The sequence below is a fragment of the Suncus etruscus genome, chromosome 18 (genome assembly GCF_024139225.1).
Source record: "Suncus etruscus isolate mSunEtr1 chromosome 18, mSunEtr1.pri.cur, whole genome shotgun sequence".
Taxonomy (NCBI): domain Eukaryota; kingdom Metazoa; phylum Chordata; class Mammalia; order Eulipotyphla; family Soricidae; genus Suncus; species Suncus etruscus.
Window position 1 is genome coordinate 10,050,223 of NC_064865.1, and position 23,687 is coordinate 10,073,909.

At 38.8% G+C, this 23,687-nt stretch overlaps 1 protein-coding gene across 1 annotated transcript in view; it reads right to left on the reverse strand.

The window, feature by feature from the left end:
• The window catches only part of LOC125996554 (cAMP and cAMP-inhibited cGMP 3',5'-cyclic phosphodiesterase 10A), a 238,348-nt gene that overhangs the window by 78,327 nt on the left and 136,334 nt on the right, over window positions 1–23,687 (reverse strand). Inside the window, exons 4-5 of the mRNA XM_049765489.1 lie at window positions 12,892–13,012; window positions 9,177–9,226 (exon numbers count right to left, since the gene is read on the reverse strand). Of these exons, the coding sequence (XP_049621446.1) occupies window positions 9,177–9,226; window positions 12,892–13,012 (171 nt within the window). The remainder of the gene's footprint in view (window positions 1–9,176; window positions 9,227–12,891; window positions 13,013–23,687) is intronic.

Genomic DNA, 23,687 nt, shown 5'->3' on the forward strand with positions numbered 1-23,687 from the left:
AATGAATGGTGGAGAAAGTTATTTTAGCTCTGTTCATTGGACTTCACTGCATGCCTGAATATGGGCTCAAAACCATGTCTTGAATTCTTTTCCTGGGTTTTTAAAAAAGTATTGTTTTCATTGTCACCAGTCATCTATCCAGTAATTTTTCTATCAGGTGTTAATTTAACTAAGTGATTTCAATATTCCTTCAAATGGTTTTATGTAGGTTTTAACATTTATGTGTATATCCTCACAATTTGTTATTTTCATTCATTCACTATCTTTTAAAATCCTTGAATGTCCACAATTGTGCTCTCTCTTAATTTTTATTAAATTACAATTAATATTGCCTTTAAGGGCAGTGAACGGGAGTACAGCATGTAAGATTATTGCATTGCCCATGGCTGAGCCTCATCTAATTCCTGACACTCCATAATGTCCTCTGACTCTACCCAAAGTGATCCCTGAACACATAACCAGGAGTAACCCCTGAGCACTTCTGGATGTGGCTCTAAAAATAAAAACAAGATCCTGCCTTTTCTGTACAGTCCTTAGATTTCCATGTTTACAATGATTTTCTTTTCTTTTTGCTCTTTGCACAGATTAAGATCCATAAGATAAATGTGAAATCCCATGATGGGAGATTTGTATTTATTATAGTGTCTCTAGTATCTTGAACATAATTGTGATGTCGAGTCCCATAAAATATACTGAGTTAGTAGTTTGTTCTTTATTATTTATTAGTGCTTCATTAATGTCTATAACACTGACAAGTTCAAAGATAGAAATCGTCATTGTTCCTCAGGGGGAATTGACCTATGGGAGCTCAGGGAACCTGTACTGTGTGACCTTAAAGGCCCCTGTATTGTGTGACCTTCGGGACCCTGGATGTGTATAAACTGAATTCAGAGGTCCTTTATCTGTGTGTTACCTGACCTAATGGGCCTTGGACTATGTAAATTCAGTGATCTGTGTGCCTCAGGAAATTGGACGTATGTGAACTCTGGGAACTAGAACTTTGTGACCACAGGGACCCTGGACCTATGTAAACTCATAGACACTGGATCTGTTTGACCTTAGTTCCAGGGCCTGTGTGTTCTCAGGGACCCTGGACCTGTGACCGCATAGACGCTGGATGTGTGCAAACTCAGAGACACTGGATCTGTGTGACCTCAGTTTCCAGGATTTGTGTGACCTTAAGGATTCTGGACCTGTGCATTTCAGGAACACAGGACCTTTGTGATCTCAGAGACCTGGAATAGTGTGTACTCAGCAACCCTACTCTTGTCTTACCTCAAGTCCTGTGTCAAATCAGAACCATAACCTGTGTGACCTAAGGATCTCTGGATCTGTGTGACTTTTGGGATCCTATCTTTTCACGGTTCCATCATTTTATCATCTAGATGGGTTCAGAGGCAGTCCTAAGGGTGCTCAGTGCTTAAACCTGCTTAACCTGCCAAGGGGCCATGCTTCAAGGAACTCAGGACCCTGTGTGGGGCCTGGGAGTGAACCTGGTTCAGCAAGACAAGTGCTTTCACTATGTCCACCACTGGCTCCATCCACATGTGCTGTGTCCCCAAACTCCCCCCTTTCCTGGCTTCCCTACCTGCACCCTGTGGTATCTTAAGAGAGTTCCAGCAGCTGGATTTATCTATCTTCTGCATCTACAAGCCCTGGGTTCTACTCTCAGGGCTCACACTGCTTTACCCTTGGGTTCCCCAGCCTCTACTTGGGAGTTTCTCCCTCAGACCCTCTCCTGAGGCCACCATACCCCTACCCTCAGGCACCCCTTATCTCCATTCAAGAACTCTGTTTCTTGGATCTCAGACACTCCTCCCTACTTCCGGGATCCCCATCCCTCCTACCCTCGGACACCCGCTCTCTCTACCCACGGCCCCCTTTTCTCTGCCCTCACACCTCCTTTATGTCTGTCTCCCAGGCTCCCACCACTCTGTCCGAAGTTTCACCACTTTTCTGGGATCTCCTCCACCAAACTTAGCTCAGTCCCCTTGGTTGACAGTCACACTTTGATTCAGAAGACCGTAAGGATATTGTTCTTGATGCAAATATAATGGGGATCCCACTGAGCTGGCCAGGTAGTTCCAGGACCTGGATCCAAAGTGTGCACTATCCCGGAGGAGAAACCTGCTCAAAAAGGCTTCCATTTCACTGCCTGGAGGCTGGGCTGAGACTGATTCGGGGGTGAGAAACCAGAGTTCTAGAAACCAGAGTTCTACTGGGGTCCCCTTTGTGACGCAGATCTTAGAATTCTGGGCTGGGGTTCCCGCGTGCCTGGCACCCTGGAACTTAATAGCACCCCCTCCCTAGAGCACAAGATCCTATATGCTGGTTTCCTGAGTGCCCAGCGCTAGGGTCCTGCATCAACCAGAAGTGAGCCATGAATTCAGGTGTGTGCCCTAGTTGACCACGCCCTCTTGGTACCATGTTAGATCTGGGCTAAAGGATGTGGGGTGGTTCGTCCTAATGGAGGGAAGCCCCAGCTACACACATGCATATTTTTTCCAGCCCTAAAATATTAGAGTTATTTTTAGCATTTAAGTTTGATTTTAGTTAATGTTTTAATTGAATCACCATGACATGCACAGTTCGTGTCAGTCATGCAGTGTCCAATATTCATCCCTGCTCCTCTGCACATTTCCTGACTTCAGTATTCCCAAGTGACCCCTTCACCTCCCAGATTTCTCCTTTTACTTCTCTCTCTCTCTCTCTCTCTCTCTCTCTCTCTCTCTCTCTCTCTCTCTCTCTCTCTCTCTATTTTATGGCAATGTGATTCATGCAAATGAATAGGCACCATGCTTATCACTTTATCTCCTTCCAGCACCCAGTTCTTTTTCAGAAGGATCATTTCCAACTCTCATTGTCACAGTACTCCCTTCTCTCTCCTCATTCGACTTCAGGTGTGTGTGTGTGTGTGTGTGTGTGTGTGTGTGTGTGTGTGAGAGAGAGACAAGTTTCCTGTGTGTGTGTGTGTGTGCGTGTGTGTGTGTGTGTGTGTGTGTGTGTGTGTGTGTGTGTGTGTGTGTGTGTGTGAGACAAGTTTCCTACCATTGAGACTGGTCCTCCTGTCTGTTACCAATATATCATTTTCCCCATAATATCCTACAAATGAGTGAGACTGTTCTATGTCAAACCCTGTCTCTCCGACTCATTTTGCTCAGCAAAATACTCTCCAGATCCACCCATGTATAAGCAAGTTTCATGGTTTCATTTTTTTTTTCACAAGTGCATAGTGTTCTATTGTATAGATGGGCCACAGTCTCTTTAGCTACTCATCTGTTCCCAGGCATTTGGAAATTGCTTTTAGATAGAGGCTATTGTGTATAGTTCTAGAATGAGCCTAGGAGTACAGAAGACTTTTCTGTCATGTTTCTGGGCTCCTAGTTTATATTCCTAGACGTGGTATTGCTGGGTCATATGGAAACTCAATTTCTAGTTCTTTGAGGTATATCCCTATTGTTTTCTCCAAAGTCTGAACCAGTTAATGCTCCCCACCCCCAGCAGTGAAGGACAGGCTATTTCTCCCAACACCTGAACCAACACTGGCTGTTATTCATTTTTATTTGTGCCAGACTCTGTGATATGAAGTGATATCTCATTGTTGTTTTGATTTGTGTCTACCTGATGCTTAATGATGAGGAGTACTTTATAAAACAAAAAAGAAATAATCTTTGTAAGTCATAAGGTCATATAATGTTTATAGCTTTAGCAATATTGTAATTCAGTTTCATAAACATTTTCTAAATTGTCCATTGATTGTATCTGATATTTTCCCCTGTCTACTGAGTTACTTGGAAATTGTATCTACCCCCCAATTGCAGTTTTCTTTGTGTTTGTCCATTAGGATCATCTGAATTCCTAAATGAGAGTTCAATGACTCAAGTATTCTCTAAAAGAAAGGAAACCCCAAGTTTTTACCAATCAAAATGATATACTAAGTTAAATCTTTATGGTCCCCCAAGCCAGAAGCAACTTCTGATCACATAGCCAGGAGTAACCCCTGAGCGTTACCGGGTGTGGCCCAAAAACCAAAAAAAAAAAAAAAAAATCTTTTTAGGCATGTGACTAAGCAGATGGAGGAATGGGTGGATAATAAATGGATGGGTGGATGCATGATAAATAAATGAGTGGATAGACAGATAGATGAATAGATTACCAGAAAAATGGATGAATATAATGGACAGATAGAGGATAGATGAATGTATGATGGAAAGTTGAATGATGGAAAGATGGATAGATAAATATAGGTGTATGGGTGGATGACAGGTAGATAAATGCATATAGATTAATGGATGTTGGATGATAGAAAAATGAGTAGAGGGGTGATGGATGATAGATTTATAAATGAATAATGAGTGGATTGATAAAGAGATGACAGGTATTTTGAAAGTTAAGACATTTTATCTGTTAATAACTAAAATATCTTGCCATTTTTGTAAGTTTTGTTTTATAAATTTAAGTGAACCAAATATTTCTTAAAAACTCCTTATTCCTTTAAGTCTTTTGGAGATAAAGCTCTATCTCCTAAATTCAGCTTCTTTTCTGAGTGTGGCTTTAACTTCCATTCCTCCGAATCTCCTTGGGAGAGTTTGCTTTGCAGAAAATTCTGTCTTAAGCATTGGCTGCTGTGAAGGCTCTTCCAGGTTGAAATTATTCCCCCAATATCTCAAAAGATAATTCCATTTTTATTCCCTCAAATACTCCTGAATCACCTTCTATTATTTACGTATAATTAATAGGAAAATTGTGTATTATGGGTGTTGGGTTTTTTTTACCTGATGAAGTTGTTGTTGTTGTTGTTGTTGCTGCTGTTGTCATTTTAAATAGCTGAGTCTATTCTACTTGTCTTACTGTGACATATTTTCAGAAATCCGAATCCTATCTTATGTTAGAGCTTTATTACCATTCCCTTTGTTTGCTGTCTTCTCCTAGACTACTTATGTTGTTTGTTTTCTATGGTGCTGGGGCTGAAATGAACCAAGCATCAACACATGTCAGGCATGACTTGAGGGCTGAGCCTCCTACTTCCCATGTAATTCCTCAGTCCTTCCTTCCTCTCTGATCACACCAACAGGAGGTTTTGATATTATGAGGGTAACTTTTAATACAGTCAAATATTATTAGAGTTATTTTTCAATGCATAAGTCATATAAATCACCTCTTCTGCTCATCCATGACAAAAGCAGTTTCATAAGAATTTTATAATTCTCCATGTCTATACCAACATTAGTGAAATTGGTTAAATTGTTATCTGTTTTCTGTTTATTGCATTGGTATAAATATGTCACTAATTCATAAACATTTTTAAATGTTATTATAAAAGCCTACTAGCCATGTTGCAAAACCCAGGAAATGAAAAATATTACTGATGAATATCTAATATATGCTACCCTTTATGAACAAAGGAATAGGTATAGAAATATACATGCATTTTTGTTCATCTATGCAAGAAAATGCTTTATTTTATTTAATGTAGTTAGCTTACATTTTAGAAATATGTCAATATCTGTTGCAAGTAGCATGGCAGACAGAAAATTTGATATGCCAGAAAAAAACATTTTAAAATTATTTACTGGCTGAGTAGAATATATTTTACAAACCCATTAGAATGTATTGCTGGGATGACAAATTATAAAGAATGTTCAGAGAAGCTAGAATGATAGTGGTTAGAGCATTTGTCTTGCACATGGACCACTTGGGTTGAATAACTGCACCTGGTATGGTCCCTGGAACTCAATAGGAGTGATCTCTGAATGCAGAGCCAGGAGTAAGTCCTGAGCACACCTGGTGTGGCCTAAAAACAAAACAATCAAAAAAAAAAAAACACAGACCCAAAGGGTCCAGAGGGACAGGTCAGCAGATAGGATATGCTTTGCACATCCTTGGATTAGATCCTCTGCATCCCACATGATCCCCCAAGTCTGCCAAGAGTAACCCCTCAGAATTGCTTAGTGTAGCCCAAAAGCCAAGAAAAAAAAAAGCAAAATAAATAAATAGAAAGGAAGAACACAGGGAAATGCAAATGGAAGTAAACTAAGGCATTCTTCGAGCAAGCACATGCCAACAGACTTATTTCCCTAAAAAAAAAAAAAAAAAAAAAAAAAAACTGGGCCTGAGCATAAGGATACCTTCTGGGAAGCTGCAGGCCAAGGAGAGATTAAAGGGGAAAAGGGACAACTCTGCAGGACCCAGGAGCCCCATATGAAAGAGCAGGACCAGCAAACAGCTGAGCCTCTTCTTGAGAGAAGAATAAACATATTCAAATTCCACCAGGAGAGACAGGAAACAAAATTACCTGGAATTGACTTACAGGAAGAATTAAAATTTCCTCCAAGAAATCAGAATTTCCTTTCAAGGGAACATGAAGCTTGAATCCATACCACTTTGTGGTCTGGGAAGAGTCTTAATTAGATCACTGGACTTCAATTAGCGCTGGGCTGAGAGTGCTTTAGGCAAGTTCAAAAACAAGTGGGAGTCCTCTCTACCTCAGGAACTCCTTCAGCACCCACCTCCAGTGGATGCCTTTAGAAAGACCCCACCCAGAGAGTGACAGACAGCACACAACTTAGGCCACTCTCACCAGTACACAAGTCAAGAAGTCTTCACCTATGGGCAGACCAAGCTCATGACTGAACTCAGAAAGAACTGAAAATGACAAAAGATACGGATCACAGAGTGCAAGATATATGAGATAAGCAAAAAAATATGGCCAGAGATAGAAAAGCCTTAAGGATGAACTGAGAGACAAAGTTGAAAAGAAAAAAAAGCAGTTGCATAATAATATAAAGGCAGATCATATTTCTTCAACTGAATGTTCTAGCCAACAAAGGTGTCATTCAAGCAAAAGTGGATAGGGTGGAAGAAAAATAATTTCAGACACCTAAAGAAATGAAGAATAAAGCAAGCATCTAGTATGTCGACAAATAGAAGACATTTTAGTGAGCACAGAAATGAATTGACCTTAGTTTAGTATGTGGAGTCAGCTAGGAGATGGTGACATTAGGTGTCACCCCCTAATGAAGTTACAAAGTGTGAGAGAGGTGAAAGAATTAAAATTGATATGAACAGAATTAATTCTGCTATTAGAGGTACAAAAGCTTTTCAACATCATAGTCAAGGGAGTTCCTTTACTCTTAGTCAATTATAAGCACACTTAGTATTTATCGAATTATAAAGGAGTCTTCTAGGCATAAAGAAAAAAATCAAGCCAAGGGATTGAAACAAAATACAGTCATTCTTGAAATCAACCCCACCCTAGAATGCTGAAAGTTTTTGGACCACAATCTTTCTCTCTCTCCTGCGGAGCCTTAGGTCCAATTTTTAAGAGAAAAACCTAATTCCAGCTGAGTACAGAAAGACCAGTGACCATGGAAAATTTATATCACTTCTCATGAGTAGGTCAAGGATCTCAGAGAGGCTGTCTGATGGTATCGATGGGCATACTCTGCTAGACTAAGCTAACACACACTGAAGTAAACTGGAAGAATAAGTGTCTTATTTGTAATAATTTTCTAATGGGAATTTTTAATCTTTATAAAAAAAGTAAATCCCAGAATTGGCATAATATATAGTGGTTGTTTTAGATTAAGTTTTAAGTTTAAATTTTAGTTTTATGTTTTAAGTTTAGTTTTAGTTTTGTTTAAATCATTTAAACCTACTACCATTGTGTGAATAGAATTAAAAGTATTTGGAACTGCTAATAAATATGAATAACTTAATTTCATAAACACCTGGATCTGTAAATCAAAAGGAGAGAAAGTCAACTTAACAAAAGTGAGCAAGGAAAGATCCTTCTCCTGAAGGATTGTTCATGCTGTAATGGAAGCATGCCAGAGCAAAGAGGCTGTGGGGATGAAGAGATGAGGCCAAGGGAGGAAGTCAGCTGATACAGAAAGAATGTGAGCAACTCTTTGCCCCAGATCGCCCCTGCCCCAAATCTTGATGTTCAGCTGATCCAGAATGACTATGAGAGACTCTGCCCCAGACTTTAATATTTAGTGATCCAGGAGGGCTGAGAGTGACTCTCTACCCCATACCCTAATACTCAGTGATCCAGGATGACTGTGACTACACTCATTTCTATTTCACAATCTTCTTGAGAGTCATCCGGGTCAGTCAACACTGTCTTCTATTGTCACTCTATGTAGTGGGAAGCAGGCACCCATTTCTACTCACCAATACAATGGCATGTTGTCAAGGGCATACCTGACTCCCAGAATATCTAATATATGAACCAGTACCCGGGTAGAGGTGGCCGGGAAAATTAATGTACAAGAGAGTTTATTCTACTTCATCTACAAACACAAACACTAGGGGCCTCTGTCTCATTCTATAATACTGTTGATGCATATAACAAAACCAAATACCAAAGCAGAGTGCCCACCTGTCTCCAGCTGCCCTGCCAGGCCTGAGCCCCAGTGACACATCAACAGGATCAGACCTGTGCACACAGGCTCCCCCAGAAGTCGTCGCATGTCCAGCATCAGAGCCACACATACTGACACCTAGGCACCTACACTTCCCATCTGGTGCTCCACAGACCTGGAAAGTCATCTTGAGAACTCAGAATATTGCAAGCAAATCCCATGATGCGCCTTTATCCACTGTAGACTGTGTATAGAAAGGTACTGTGTGCAATGCTGGGTTCCCCATTTGTAGACTTGAACACAGAGAGGTTCAGAGAATGGCAGCCGGAACCAAGGGAAAACCAGAGACAGGAAGCTGCATGACTACTGCATGCTGTAGTGCTGGGGAAGTTCTTGTTGGGAACCACCTAAAAGCATTATAAACTAATTTAAAAATACTTCCTCACGATAACACCTGTTGTATGACAAACGTCATTTTATAGCATTTTAAAAAATACTTCATCTTGATAATGCCTGTTGTATGTGGCATACTTTACATTTTTATTATTATAAAATAGCTTTTTGGGGGGGCCACACCAGTGATGCTCAGGGGTTTCTCCTGGCTATGTGCTCAGAAATCACTCCTGGCTTGGGGACCATATGGGACACAAGAGGATCAAACTGCGGTCTGTCCTAGGCTAGTGCCAGCAAGGCAGAGATGCCCTACCGCTCCGCACCACCGCTTCGGCCCCTAAATAGCTTTTTTTTTTTTTTTGATGGAGGAGCTTGAAATGTTATCTACAACAGTGAAAATTAAATTGAGATACTTACATTATTGCACTCTCCAAGGAAATACAGGGCAAATCCATCTGCTTTTGTGGCTGCAAGCAGCATGTAAGAGAAAAAAAAGAAATCTCAGTGGCAGATTCAGAACATCTGAATTCTCTAAGGTAAAACCAAAGCATGAATGGATTTTCTGGGGTCACTAATGGTCATGGGATAAATGGAAAAAAACAGTCGGTGGTTCTACACAAGTACATGTTAATATCATTTCTTTATTTTTTCTTTTACCTATTGCACTTTTTAAGATGTGACCTCTTCAAAGACCTACTACCATGTCTATGTAGGGCATGATCACAGATGATCAAGCTTTCAATCTCAGAATTTCTGCAAAATTGCTTTGAAATAGGAGAATTATCTCCTTTTTTAATGTTAAAAATATAGGAAGTGATAGTCAAAATAATTGACAGGCAAAAATTATGACCAACCAAGAGAGATGTTGTGGATATTACTACCATACTATATTTTTTCTTATATACCACAAAGGAATGAGATATTTTAGGATTATCCCTCCATCACTAACTCATTTTACTCAGCATAATACTCTTCATTTATATATAAATATATTTCATGATTTCATTTTCCTAACAGCTGCATAGTATTTCATTGTGTATATATGCCATGATATTTAAAGATAATAGAGACAAGACCTAGGAAGAGCACTTCATGGTAGGAAGATTGCCATAAAAAGTGGAAAGTACAGTTAGGGCAGAGAAGGGCCCACTATGTCAATGATAGTTTGAACTGATCTTCTGAACAAGAACATGGTGCTGAAAGGGGATAAAGTGATATCATGGTACCCCTTCAATAACAACAGTGCAAACCTCAGAGTCAGAAAGGGAGAGAGAGAGAGAGAGAGAGAGTGAGAGAGAGACAGAAAGAAAGAAAGAAAGAAAGAAAGAAAGAAAGAAAGAAAGAAAGAAAGAAAGAAAAGAAAGAAAGAAAGAAAGAAAGAAAGGAAAAAGAAAGAAAGAAAAAGAAAGAAAGAAAGAAAGAGAAAGAAAGAAAAAAGAAAGAAAGAAAGAAGAAAGAAAGAAAGAAAGAAAGAAAGAAAGAAAGAAAGAAAGAAAAGAAAGAAAGAAGAAAGAAAGAAAAAGAAAGAAAGAAAGAAAAAGAAAGAAAGAAAGAAAGAAAGAAAGAAAGAAAGAAAGAAACGAAAGAAATAAAGAAAGAAAGAAAGAAAGAAAGAAGAAAGAGAGAAAGAAAGAAAGAAAGATAGAAAGAAAGAAAGAAAAGAAAAAGAAAGAAAGAAAGAAAGAAGAAAGAAAGAAAGAAAGAGAAAGAAAGAAAGAAAAGAAAGAAAGAAAGAAAGAAGAAAGAAAGAAAGAAGAAGAAAGAAAGAAAGAAAGAAAGAAAGAAAGAAAGAAAGAAAGAAAGAAAGAAAGAAAGAAAGAAAGAAAGAGAGAGAAGTAAAACGCCTGGGGGATGGAGGCTGGGAGGGAAACTGGGGACATTAGTGGTGGGAAATATGCACTGGTGAAAGGTGGTGCAAATTCTCTAACTGAAACTCAAGTCATGAACAACTTTATAAACACGGTGCTTAAGTCATTATATTTCTTTTTAAATAAAAGAGAAGTTCTAGATAGAGGCTCCGGCCTTTTTTTTTTTTTTTTTTTTACAGAACCAAAGAACATGAAACATCTTGTTCTACCTCACAATTTCTTGTCTATTCTACAAACTGAGAAAAGAAAAAAAAAAGTGGGGGTGGGGGATCAGGTGGCTATGCAGTCCTCAGGAGCATTGAAGTGGAAATAAAAATTGGTCAGCTCTAAATACCCAAACTAAGTCAATGGCAATAGAATTAAGAGACTCAAACTATAACAAGCTATATACAAAATGGACCTGTTACACTAGAAGTCCAGGGAGCCATGGATGGAGATATGGGATACATGCTGGAAACTATGCTGGAGGGAGGTCAACAATGGTGGTGGGAAGGGCCATAATTCAGTGTCACTAGGTGCCTGAAATACAACTGTGAAAATTGTAATTCACATTAGTCTCGATAAAAAAAATTAAATAAATAAATAATAAATAAAATAAAGAGAAATCATACAGTTCTCTGGCCAGGGAGCTAAGTGGTGTGTATGCAGGAACTAGGCCAACAGTCTCAGTGGTTATGGTTAGTCCTGGGTCTTCCCAGTAGACTCTACACTCTCACTCACTTTCTCCTTAGACAGTGGGAGATAGGGCCAGTGTACTGGCATCTTCTGAAATCAAGCTAAGGTTTCTTTCTCTTAAAATTACCTTCAATAAAGCTGTGATTGAAGTTACTTAAACTATATTTGCCCCCAAATAGATTCATAGTTTATTCCATGCAAATGCCACCAGTGATTTTTAAAAATGAGGAGAGACTGGGTTGGACGGACTTATGGTGATAGTTTCATGATGAACTATTTTTGTTTGCAAACTGGATGTCCCAACCGAAGCCAGTGAATGCTTGGCCTTTGTCTTAGGAAGCCAATGATCTTTATAGCTTCCCAAGAGGAAATGGTGGTGGGAATGGCCATAATTCAGTGTCACTAGGTGCATGCCTGAAATACAACTGAGTCTCTGGTAGAGAACAACCCGGTGCTCATTATTTTATTTTATCTATATTTTCTTAATTTTTGAAATTTTATTTTTATTTTTATTAATTACTTTATTTAAACCACTGTGGATATAAGGTAGTTCATAATAAAGTTAGTTTTGGGTTGTTTTTTTTTTTTTTACAGATAGAAAGTTGTTTCTCTGAGTTGATAAGGGTCAGGAGATCCAGTCATAGGAAGCTTGCCACAAAAAGTAGTTAGTACAGGTAGAGTAGAGAAGGGTCTACTATGACAATGATAGTTGGAACTGATCACTCTGGACAAGAACTCTGTGGGGAGAAAGTGGCATGCAAGGCACCACTCCATTAAAAATAGTGCAAACCAATGACAGAAAGGAATGAAAGGGAGAGATAAATAGAAACAAATTGCCTGCATTAGAGACAGGTGGAGGGAGAGGGAGAGGAAAACAGGAGACAGGAGGGGTGCACTGGTGAAGGATAGTGTACATTCTGAATGAAACCCAACAATGAACATTTTGTAATCATGATTCTTAAATTTAAAGAAAGGTTGTTTATGATTGAGTCTCAATTATATAATGTGCAATCCCCTTCACCAGTAAATGTTTCCCCAGTTTTCTTCATGCCCTACTCCTGCTTTCTTATGAAGCAGGAATCTCTCTCTCTCTCTCTCTCTCTCTCTCTCTCTCTCTCTCTCTCTCTCTCTCTTTCACACTCACACACACACACACACACATTTCCTTTCTTCCCCTCCCTTTTGGACATTAACATTTGCAGTACTGCTAATGAAGGGATCATGAGTATCACTTTACCTCCTTTCAATATCCAATTTTTGTCCATTGTGATCATTTACAACTCTTTCTGTCATAGTGGTCCCTTCTCTGCCCTAACTGAACTCTCCCACTATTTATGGAAAGTTTCATACCACGGATGAGTCCTCCTGGCCCTCATCTCTATTTTTCCTAACAGCTTTCTAGTATTCCATTATATACAACAGTTTCTTTAGCCATTCATGTGCTCTTGGGTTGTTTCCGGATTCTGGCTATTGTGAATAGTGCTGTGATGAACATAGGGATGCAGAGGGCCTTTTCTGCACGGTGATTTGAGGCTCCTGGGATATATCCCAAGAGTTGTTTTGCTGGGTCCTATGGAAGCTCTGCTCACCTATCTTAATGATGCTGCTCAGTTCGTAGAGAAGGAGCTGGTTGTCCCCGCCTGTGTCCAGTCGCTGCTCAATGTAACTGTTCAGTTCATACACAACACCCTGCATGTTTGTATCTTGGTACTTGGAACAGAAAGAAAACCAGAATTAAACGTCATACAATCAAAAACTCCCATGACATTAAACCATATCATTAACATGCATATAATTCTGCAAACTCAAATTTATATTCATACTAAATGTGTATATAGACTTTAGTTATCTATTATACTTTCATGGAGTACAACTTAAATATTACAATCAACTGCAAAGAAAATTAAAGTATACCTTTGAAATTAAAGGTCGGTAAAGTCTGTATATACATTTACATTAAAATATCCAATGTGAAAATGGCAAAATTGGTGCTGAGATTTCTTTCTTTAAATTTTTTTAATAAAATATCACCATAAGATACAGAATTTAAAAGTTGTTAATAGTTGACCTGCAATCATACATCATCCAACATCAGTGCTTATTTCCTGCCACCCCTTTCCCCACTTTATTACACACCTAATTCCACCAGCCTGCCTCTATGTTAGACTTTGTTCTAGCTCTCTTTCTCTAAATATATATTATATAATATATAATATGTTACATATATCAGTTACTGACAGGGTATCATATATATCACTTTCCCTCTTTTTACCACCCAGCTCTTGTTTGAAGTGTTCGTTTCCAACTATTATTGTCAAAATGGATCCTTCTCTGTCCTAATAGCATGCCCCCATCATTTCTATTATCTCTGGGCATCATTCTTCTCATACATTTTATAGCCTACAGATAAGTGCAATTATTTATATCTGTCCTCTTTCTCTGATTCATTTCAATCATCATGATACCTCCATGTCTATCCATGTATCAGTAAATTTCATGAGTTCATTTTATCTAATTGCTGCATAGTATTTTACTGTGTAGATGGACTATAGTGTCTTTATTCACTCATTTGTTCTCAGCAACTTGGGCTGCTTCCAGATTCTAGCTACTATGAATATTGCCCAGGAAATGAGAGGAACTCAATACTAATCTAATAAGGGAAGGGGCTTAATATTTAAGATATATAAAAGACTTATAGAGTTTAACAAGAAATAAATCCAATTCCATAAAAAAATGGGAAGAAGAGATGAATAGAGACTTCCTAAAACAAGAAATATAATGATTAAAGTCACATAAAAATGCTTCACATTATTAATCATCAGAGAGGTGCAAATCAAAACAATAATGAGATATCATCTCACATCACAGAGACTGGCAAACAGAACAAAAACAACCAGAGCTGGGGTAGATGCAGAAAGAAAGGGTCTCTCATTCACTGCTGGGGGAATGTTGAATAACCCATCCTTTTTACAGCTTCTTATATATTGTATCTGGTATATGATTAGTGAACTTTGCTAACAGAAGAGTAGCTTGTAAGGGCATGCAAGTTTCTTAGATGCTTTGCACCCAAAGAGCAATGAAGTAGGCTCTGGCCAGAGACAGCTCAAACACACGCCTTGCTCTATCAGGCATCCTCAGAGATGGGGGATTTTACTATTCTGCATGCATGCCCATATTCACAGTAGCCTGTGAATAGCTAACCCTATCCTGGTTAGCTCTGCCTAACACTATATCAGAAGGATACAGCTGCATCATGGGATCAGCAGAGTAACAGAAACATGGGCATCAAGCTCTTCCAGGGCTCAGGGCTTATTGCTGGATCCCATTTGATCCTGTTCTGAACCACCTGGCAGACAGAATTCCTGTAGAACAATTGTTCTTGAGATTATCCTTGGGGCAAAACCACAATTGAGATGGGAAAAGATAGTACAAAGAGGGGTACCATCTTCCCATGATCAGTGATTACTATTGGCCTTGACTCAAGACATCCCTAATCCCTTAGAGAGCTCTGATTAAAGGAGAGATAATACTTACCAACACCATGTTGAGCCCAAGTTATCCTAAGCCCCAATGTTTATGCTTATCTTTTATTTCATGTTTCACTTGCTGCAGCTATGTTTCTGCTATGTCCCACCACCCTGCATGTATCACAGTTCTTCTTGTCCTATATAAGCATTATTGAAATAAAGTAAAGGGTCTCTGGTCATTAGCCTGGGACCCATTCTATCCTGGTCATCAGCTGGGGTAACAACCTCAGTCCCTGAATGCACTGAGGGGAAAGAAGTTGATCCCTGCCACACAACAGGGTTAGCGCACTTAATCAACTGGGGTTCCAGGGATTGAACCTAGATCAGTGGTATGGAATGCAAACATCTTACCTACTGTCCTATCTCTCCAGCCAGTCTTTCTAATTTATTGGACACACCATGATTTTCAAGACTTTATCTAGAAGGTTTCATGCATATGGCACCCCATACTGCATCCACAGTATGTCAGCTCTCCTCCATCATGTTCCCGATGACCCCTCTTATCATCCTGCCCCTCTCTTCAACCTTGGGAAGACCAGCTCTGTGAATTAGCTATCAGGCATCATTTAATCATACAAAAGCTCAAGTCTCATTTTTTGAAAAGTATTCATATTGTTTGCAAGAGAAATAACTGTGGACATTCCCACCAAACAGGAAGAAGGACTTTATGCCCTTGCATGTCTCTTCATATCCCTTATATCTACATAAGCACCTGCTCTTCTTTGTGATGTGGCAGTCTCCCTAAAATGAGGTGACATCTTGCTCTTAGGCACTTCTGGGATAAGTGAAGAACATTTTTCACATACTGTCTGCCTTGTCTTTCCTTCCTTCCTTCCTTCCCTCCTTCCTTCCTTCCTTCCTTTCCTTCCTTCCTTCCTCTTTCCTTCCTTCCTTCCTTTCTTCCTTCCTTCCTTCCTCCTTCCTTTCTTGCTTTCTTTTTCCTTCCTTTCTCCTTCCTTTCTTCATGCTTTCTTTTTCCTTCCTTCCTTTCTCCTTCCTTCCTTTCTTGTCCTTCCTTCCTTCCCTCCTTCCTACCTTTCTTCCTTCCTTACTTATCTCCTTCCTACTTTTCTTCCTTTCCTTTCTTTTTTGTCATCTATTCCCCTTTCCAGAAGTTTTAATTTTCCTTTTTTTCTCTTTTGCATGTCTCTGTGAAGCCCATGTCTCTTCATCTTCTCTCCCAATTTTTCAATGGGGTCAGTTCTTGTTAATAAATTTTATTATAAACACTTTATCCTGGATAGCAACCATCTGTCTGATGAGTGGTGAGCAAATATTTAACCCTAAGATGTGGGGCATCTTTTTCTTCTGGTCATCATTTCTTTTTTCATTTGATGTTGTTCATTTGTTTACCGTTACTCCCACTTGCTTGCTCAACGGCATTGAATCACTGGAGATCGCATGTCCTAAATGGCCCTGCCTACATTTCACTCAACATAATTTATGCATTCGTACTGGATGCCAAGGTCTTTAATCCATTCTGAATTGTTTTCTGTGTGGATATGAGATAAAATCTGAGTACATTTTTTTTCCATGTGACATAAGTTTTCTCAGAACTATTTATTGAAGAGGTTTTCCTTGGTCCGCTTCATACTATCCTTTTAAACTTTTCTTGTTTTTAAAACACATATCAGGCACTGTGGTGTACAATACTCTGAATGATAAGGTTTCATGTTTACAACATTCCAGCAACACACCCAGCACCAGTGTCCCAACTAGTTCCCTGGTCGAAACCTTCCATTCATTATCCTTGAGGATCTGTCTCTGGGTTTCAGTTCTAGTCCATTGGTCTGAGAATCTGTCTTTAGTCCAGTCCCATACTGGGTAATTATTATACTGTCCTGATTATTATAGCCTTATAGTAACTCTGAAAACTGGAGAAAAGAAAGGTCTCCAAGTTTCTTTTTATCCTAAGAATGGTTTGGTTTCACAGTGGGTATTTTTATTATTATGCCATATAAATTTTAACAGCATTTTGTCTATTTCTCTAAAAATGTTACTGATATTTTCTAGGTATTTCACTGAAACAGTATAGTCCTCTGGGTAGAATTGTCATTTTGACACAACTAATCTTTTCTATGAATAGATGTGTTTCCATAACCCTGTGTCTTCTATTTCTTTTAACAGTGACATCATTTTCTTTGTAAAAGTTGTGTTGCTTTTGTTAAGTTGATTCCCAGCTTTTAATAATATTTGCTTGTTTGGCTTTTTTAAGGCCTATTTGTGAATAGAACTGAATCTTTTATTTTTCTCTTAAAAAAAAAAAGAACTTCAAATCAACTTTGCTGACAAAGGCTTCTAAATTAGGTCCATTTTCAAAACAACAGGCACAGTAAACTTTCACATGCTGTCCTGGCTCCAAACACTACCAGGATTTCACACTATGCTAAGAAGAAGGAAATTATCACAGGCAGCTTGCATGCTTCACAAACTGACTATCTTCCAGGGAGCTCTCTCCAGCACGCTGCTCCACTAACCACACAAGATCCCTTCACACACAAGGGTCTAATCCTATTTTTTAGGATTATTTTACTCAATAGTATTCAGGACCTTCTGGCTCTGTGCTAAGGAATCATTCATCATGAATTTTGAGGACAATATAGGGTACTGAGGATAGAACCCGAGTTAGCTGCATACAAGGCAAGCATCCCTCTCATTCTTCTGTCTATTACAAACTAAATGTACCTTAACAACTATTCTTAAGCCATCTTTCTAGTAATTTGCATGGAATAAATGAAAGAATGTGAACCAATAAATTAAACAAGAAATAGAACAATCTGTGAATCAGTCCACAAACATGTCTGGACTCTTGACATTCTCCCATACCTAAGGGCTATTCTAGATACAAGGAATGCTAAAGAAAGAACCAAATTTCAGTCTGATCCCACCGTCCTCCACGTGCAATCTCTCCTCTTTCTGCAGTTCACATCCAGGCCTCAGGCCCTCTGCTTCTTCACTCATTTCCCAGACACTCATTCACTCCCTGAACCCAGAACTCTGCTCACTGTTCATTTTACCCTGGACTGCATGGCCAAGGACACACTGCATACATTTATATCTCCTTATCACTAGAAAGGGGTAACAGAAAAGAGTTTTAAAGAAATGGAAGAATTTCCTAAGTATAAAGGACAAAAGTTATAAATGAACAAACCCTTGGGACTACAAAAAAAGAACAGTAATTAAAGTGCTTTCAGTGCACATAGCTGACTCCAGGTTGAGCTCCAGGATCACATGGTCTCCAAAATACCACCAGGAGGGATCCCTGAGAACAAAGTCAAGAGTAGTCCCTGAATTGTCCTAAAAAACCACAGGTAAATAGAAATGGATGTAACCCTTGAGCACCATAACAGAGCCCACAGGCAAGTCTCAGTTCCAGGAGTCCTTCAAACACCTCCTGCTGCTCAAGGATCAGGTGCCATGGCCTAGGCAGCAGAGACCAGGCACCTATTCTTTCTACATTTGGGGAGGGGGGGGCACAATCAAGAGCAAGGGAGGAAGGCTGGGGTTCAATCCACAGTTTTACCCTGACTCCTGATCTGTAGCAAACTCAGCCAGGTGAGTCCAGTCTCTGAACCAAGTTGTGGGCCTTTGTATGACTATCATGTTCTGATATTGTGGGCCAACAGGTGGTGTATCTTCACAGGTATGTTTGGTCTGCAGATACTTCCCAGGTCTTATTCTTCTCCAGATACCACATAGTCAAAATTTGCTAAAAATCACTAACCCTCAGAGGCTGATGCCTGCGAAGCACCACAGCAGTATATGAGTCATGAAACTAATGTTTCATTACCATCTGTAAACAATATGTTACTTGTGCTATTTCAAGTCTTAAAAACCCCAAAGAAAATATCCTGCTCTGATTTATTCATTTCCCCCTCACAGTCATCAGAGCCACCAGCTCTATCTTTGTTTCCCCAAAAGTTCGGCAGCCCTTAGGTGAGTCTCAGACTCACTTAAAACAAGCAAAGTCAGGAGTAGACAAGTCAACTATATACTCAGCCTCTTAATTGTCCATGCAGAAGAGCATTTCTAGGGGGTTTTTCCTAGCCAGGTCTGAGAAGAACTCTTCCTGTCCCTCTCAGTATGAGGGAGCCCTTCCTTTAAGTTGGTTTCAACAAGGCATATTTTCGGATACTCAGTAAAGGAGAGCTGCTAAAACTGATGTGCTCATGCTTCCCTAGATAAATCAATCCTAGTAGGAAGCTCTTTCCAGGCCCCTGGACTTCGGACTCGGAGCAGCAATTCTCCATCTTTTTAGGATGGGACATGGGAACCCCATACCTAAGGAGATATTCTAAGGGGCTTACAACTTATCAAAAGGTCTCTTTCCCCAAAACAAGGACTTATTATTTCCCATTTATATGACAAAGTAGTTGAAATATATCTTTTAAATGCCTATCAACACTAACTTTTACTAATCTAAGAATTTTTGTTTCTTTTAAATGATAAACTCTAATATTTAATATAAAATAGGTTAATATAACCTTTTTTCTTGATTACCAATAATAAAGGCATAAAATTATATTAATTATTCTATATACATATAATATTGATTTAATTATTAGCAGTATAATTGCATAGTGGAACATGCAAACAATGATATACTGAAAACCTATATATAAATTTTAATTAACATAATTATTATTTAGACTATTATTCTTGGGGGGGTTGGGTCATACCCAGTAGTGCTCAGGGGTTACTCCTGGCTCTATGCCCAGAAATTGCTCCTGGCAGGCTCAGGGGAGCAGATGGGATGCCGGGATTCAAACCATTGTTTTCTGCATGCAAGGCAAAAGCCTTGCCTCCATGCTATCTCTCCAGTCCTATTTAGACTATTATTCTTATGACCATTTTGTCAATATGGAATTGGTAAGATAATGTTCTATAGGTATCAATAACAGGCTCCCTGCAATAACTGTGGCCTTGGTGTGGGGAACTACAGTCAATGCAGACCCATAACCTCAAGAAGTAAGCTTCATAACTTAGGAACACAGATTTACCAGTGGTAAGAGCAATGAAAGCTTCAGACCATGAGAAATCATACTCCATTTGTCCTTTTCATAATCAAGGAAGCAATGGCTGCATCCCTCTTATAGGACCTACAACAACATTATTTTTGAAATCATCTAGGTGTAGTGTACATTTATTAGTGACATGCCCTCTCTACCTGAGAAATTCCCATTTTTGCTTGGAGTAAAGATTAAGTCATCCTTGTCACATGAAGGCCTCCATTGCCTTCTTGATACTGTAGGCTCTTAACACAGTGTGTGTGTTTGTGTTTGTGTGTGTGTGTGTGTGTGTGTATATATATATATATATATAATTCTACATATAGCTCTCTATATATGACATATCTATAGTCCTGGTTCACTTTAGAATTTATAATCACATATGAAGTCTCCATATGTATGTGACTAGGTACATTCATTCTCTGCTAAACTACCTGATGCTATTTTGATGACTCAACCAGCCTGAGCAGAATTCAGAGGGTTGTGGATTTTCCTGTGAACACCAGCTACTCTTGAGCACCATGTTGAAAGGAAATGCAGGAGAAATAAATAGGGTGAATGTCATGTGCATGCCTCTAAGAGGCTCTCCTGAAAACAACAGGGAAAAGACACAACTCCCCTCATCTGAATAAATTCTCTAATCCACAGCTTTTACTAATGGAAAATTAGAGGAATAAAATTGTTAGTAATAAAAGTGACTTGGTAAAGATTTTTATTGGGAGAACCTTACAAAATCTCCTACTGGTATTAATACTTTGGATTCTATGGGAAATCATCCCTCTAAAAAAAAACAAGGTCAGAGAAATTCCCTGGGAAAAACAAATTTGGACAGATTTACAATAGCTGCAAACAAATAGCAGGCAGGAAATTTACTGCCAGGGCATCATAAGAGATTATGATGTCAATATCAGAGTTATACCTTAAAAGTGCTTGCTGACTGTTTATCACCCTATGGCAAAATCCATCTCAATATTCCAGCCTTTGTTCATAAATATGTATTAACTCATAAAAAATGGTCCACCTGGCAGGAATGAATAAGCCAACAACCCCTTGCTCAGTGCTGTTCAGACACCCCTGTTGCTTGGACAGTCACTGTGTCTATCTCATTCAAATGTGAGCAATTCTACCAGATGGGGCTGAGTAGACAGACACAATAGCTACTATCCATGGAATTCTTTATATGAGAATCCAAGAAAAGGATAACTTGAGAAACTCTGAGACATTCACAATCCAAGATGAGTTAGAATCCTAAGATAGTGTGGCAGTCCACTTCTCAAACCTTAGAGTCAACTTAGACACTAACCCTTCATTGACAAACAGACAATATCTGTTTCTTACTAGAACAACCATTAAAACTATGAATTACGGACTTGATTTTTTTGGAAAAATGTAATGGGCTTGACACTAATAGTGTGAATCATGTTGATTTAAAGTGTTAATGATGAGCTCTATGTCACTGATCTACACCACTGGTCAGGCCACCATCTTTCTCAAGAAATTTAAGAATATCCTGGATTCCCCTTGTGAGTTTTCAAAAGTGTCCAAAAGCATGGAGATTCCAGTTTGAAAGCTAGGAGGAAAGCCACTCTCTCACCCACAGGAAAACAATATTTGAAGAAATGTGAGGGTAAAAAATGATAAAGAAATATGTATCATTGGTTCAGAAGGACAGCTGAGAGCTGGTCTAGACAATAAAAAAATATCCCTGGGATTGGGGCCTGAGAGATAGCATGGAGGTAAGGCATTTACCTTGCATACAGATTGATCATGGTTGGAATCCCATGGTCCCCTGAGCCTGCCAGGAGCAATTTCTGAGCGTAGAGCCAGGAGTAACCCCTGAGAGCTGCCAGATGTGACCCGAAAAACAAGCAAAAAATATCCCTGGAATATGGAATTGCTAAAGTGAATTTATTAATTAAACATAGACTATTGGAGATGGAGTGGTGGCGCAGCAGTAGGGCATTTGCCTTGCATGGGGCTAACCTAGGATGGACCTCGACTCAATACCCCAGTATCCCATAAGGTCCCCCAAGCCAGTAGCAATTTCTGAGAGCATAGCCAGGAGTAACCACTGAGTATCACCAGGTGTGGCCCAAAAACAAAATAAATAAATATAGACTACTGGCTAGAAAGAAGTATTTAGGACCAATTCTGAATGAATCTTAAGTATGTACAAGACTAAGTCTGATCACTCCATTCAGATGCAAAAGCTCATGATCTGCATAAGGTACAATGGCATATCTTGAAAAAATATCACAACCCAGTAGAAGACACCTGAAGAAACCTGAAACATATTTCACTGGATAAATACTAAGAGTACATCAAAAACAGTTCTCAGGATGCCGGGGATGGGACTTAGTGACAGAGCAAAGGCTTGTGTTTGAGTCACAGGACAACACACTCTAATCAGCACCACAGGTTTTGACCCTGGAAGTATATCAGGCAATACCAAAAACACTATGTCAGGGGTTGTCCCCACACAATAATTAACAACATAAACTTTTCTCATTACTATTTATATTCCCCCTACTGACTTTATTTTGGCATCATTTGAAACATACAGAAATCCACAACGAAATTGTATTGACAATTTTACTTGCACTCTATATAATTTGCTATATTATTCACTGATTTTGATAGATGATCTAATTTTATTTTCTACCTTGACATAAAAGTTATATCATATTTTAAAAACTCTAATGTTTTAGAAGTTGGTTTGCATTAACCCATAAACATTTTTGCCAAGTTAAATTTAGTCACCATGCTCTGAATAATGAAGGGGGGTGCACTTTTTATGACTGAAATCCAACTATAAATATGTTTCTAACTGTGATGCTTAAAGATATTTTAAAAATTAAAAAAACTAGTTCTTTTTCGTTGTGAATTTTATTTAAAGTCTAAGAGATGTAGCTCCATGAATGGCTGCTACCACTGCTTTGAAGTGTGTGTGATCAACATGTAACTCTATTTCCATTTATATATACACCTATAAAGATTTAAAACTAGGAGTTTATGCTTTACCTTCAATGCCAACCCAACAGTATGTATACACTAATATTCTCCATGTCCACATTTTTTATTCCCTCAGTCAACAATGAGCTTCCCACAAAACTCCACTTGAAGTGCTGGACATTGCTAACAGTCGGCATAGCTAGCAGGCATGCTGTGAGACTTCCTCGGGGAGAAAAATGACTGCCCATCAGTCTGTATTTTAAAATTGGAACCATTAATTGTTTTGTTATACTAATTCTTCCCTCTATTCTTAAAAACGTTTTTGGAGATACTATCAATTTGATTAAAAAAATGGGAATTTTCATCCTTTTGGGGAGACTTGCATTGGGTAGATTTTAACCCCATTTGCACAAGGCTTTTACAAGACCACTTAATAAATTAAGTGATAAAATACAAGTTTAAGTATAAATATTATCCATTTTATACAACATAAGTTCGTTGGTTTCTTTTTGGGGGGGGTCACAACTATTGGTGCTCAGCTACTACTCCTGGCCCTGAACTCAGATATCACTCCTGACAGGCTCAGGCGATCATATGGGATCCTGCAGATTAAACCCAGATCGACCATGTGCAAGGAAAACACCCTATCCACTGTGCTATCTCTTTGGCCCACCATAAATTCTTTAAAAGTCATCACTCAAGACAGATGCAATTCCAACAATAAAGTAAACAGACTAACATGTGAAAATGTGCTTATTCATTTGAAATAAAAATATTTTAGCAGTGTTACTAATACATGACATGCCACTTAAGCACAAGAACACAGAGAGTCAATAACTTATTTGTCTTACAATAAAACTTACATTAAAACAGTAATTTGATAAACCAACTTATTGT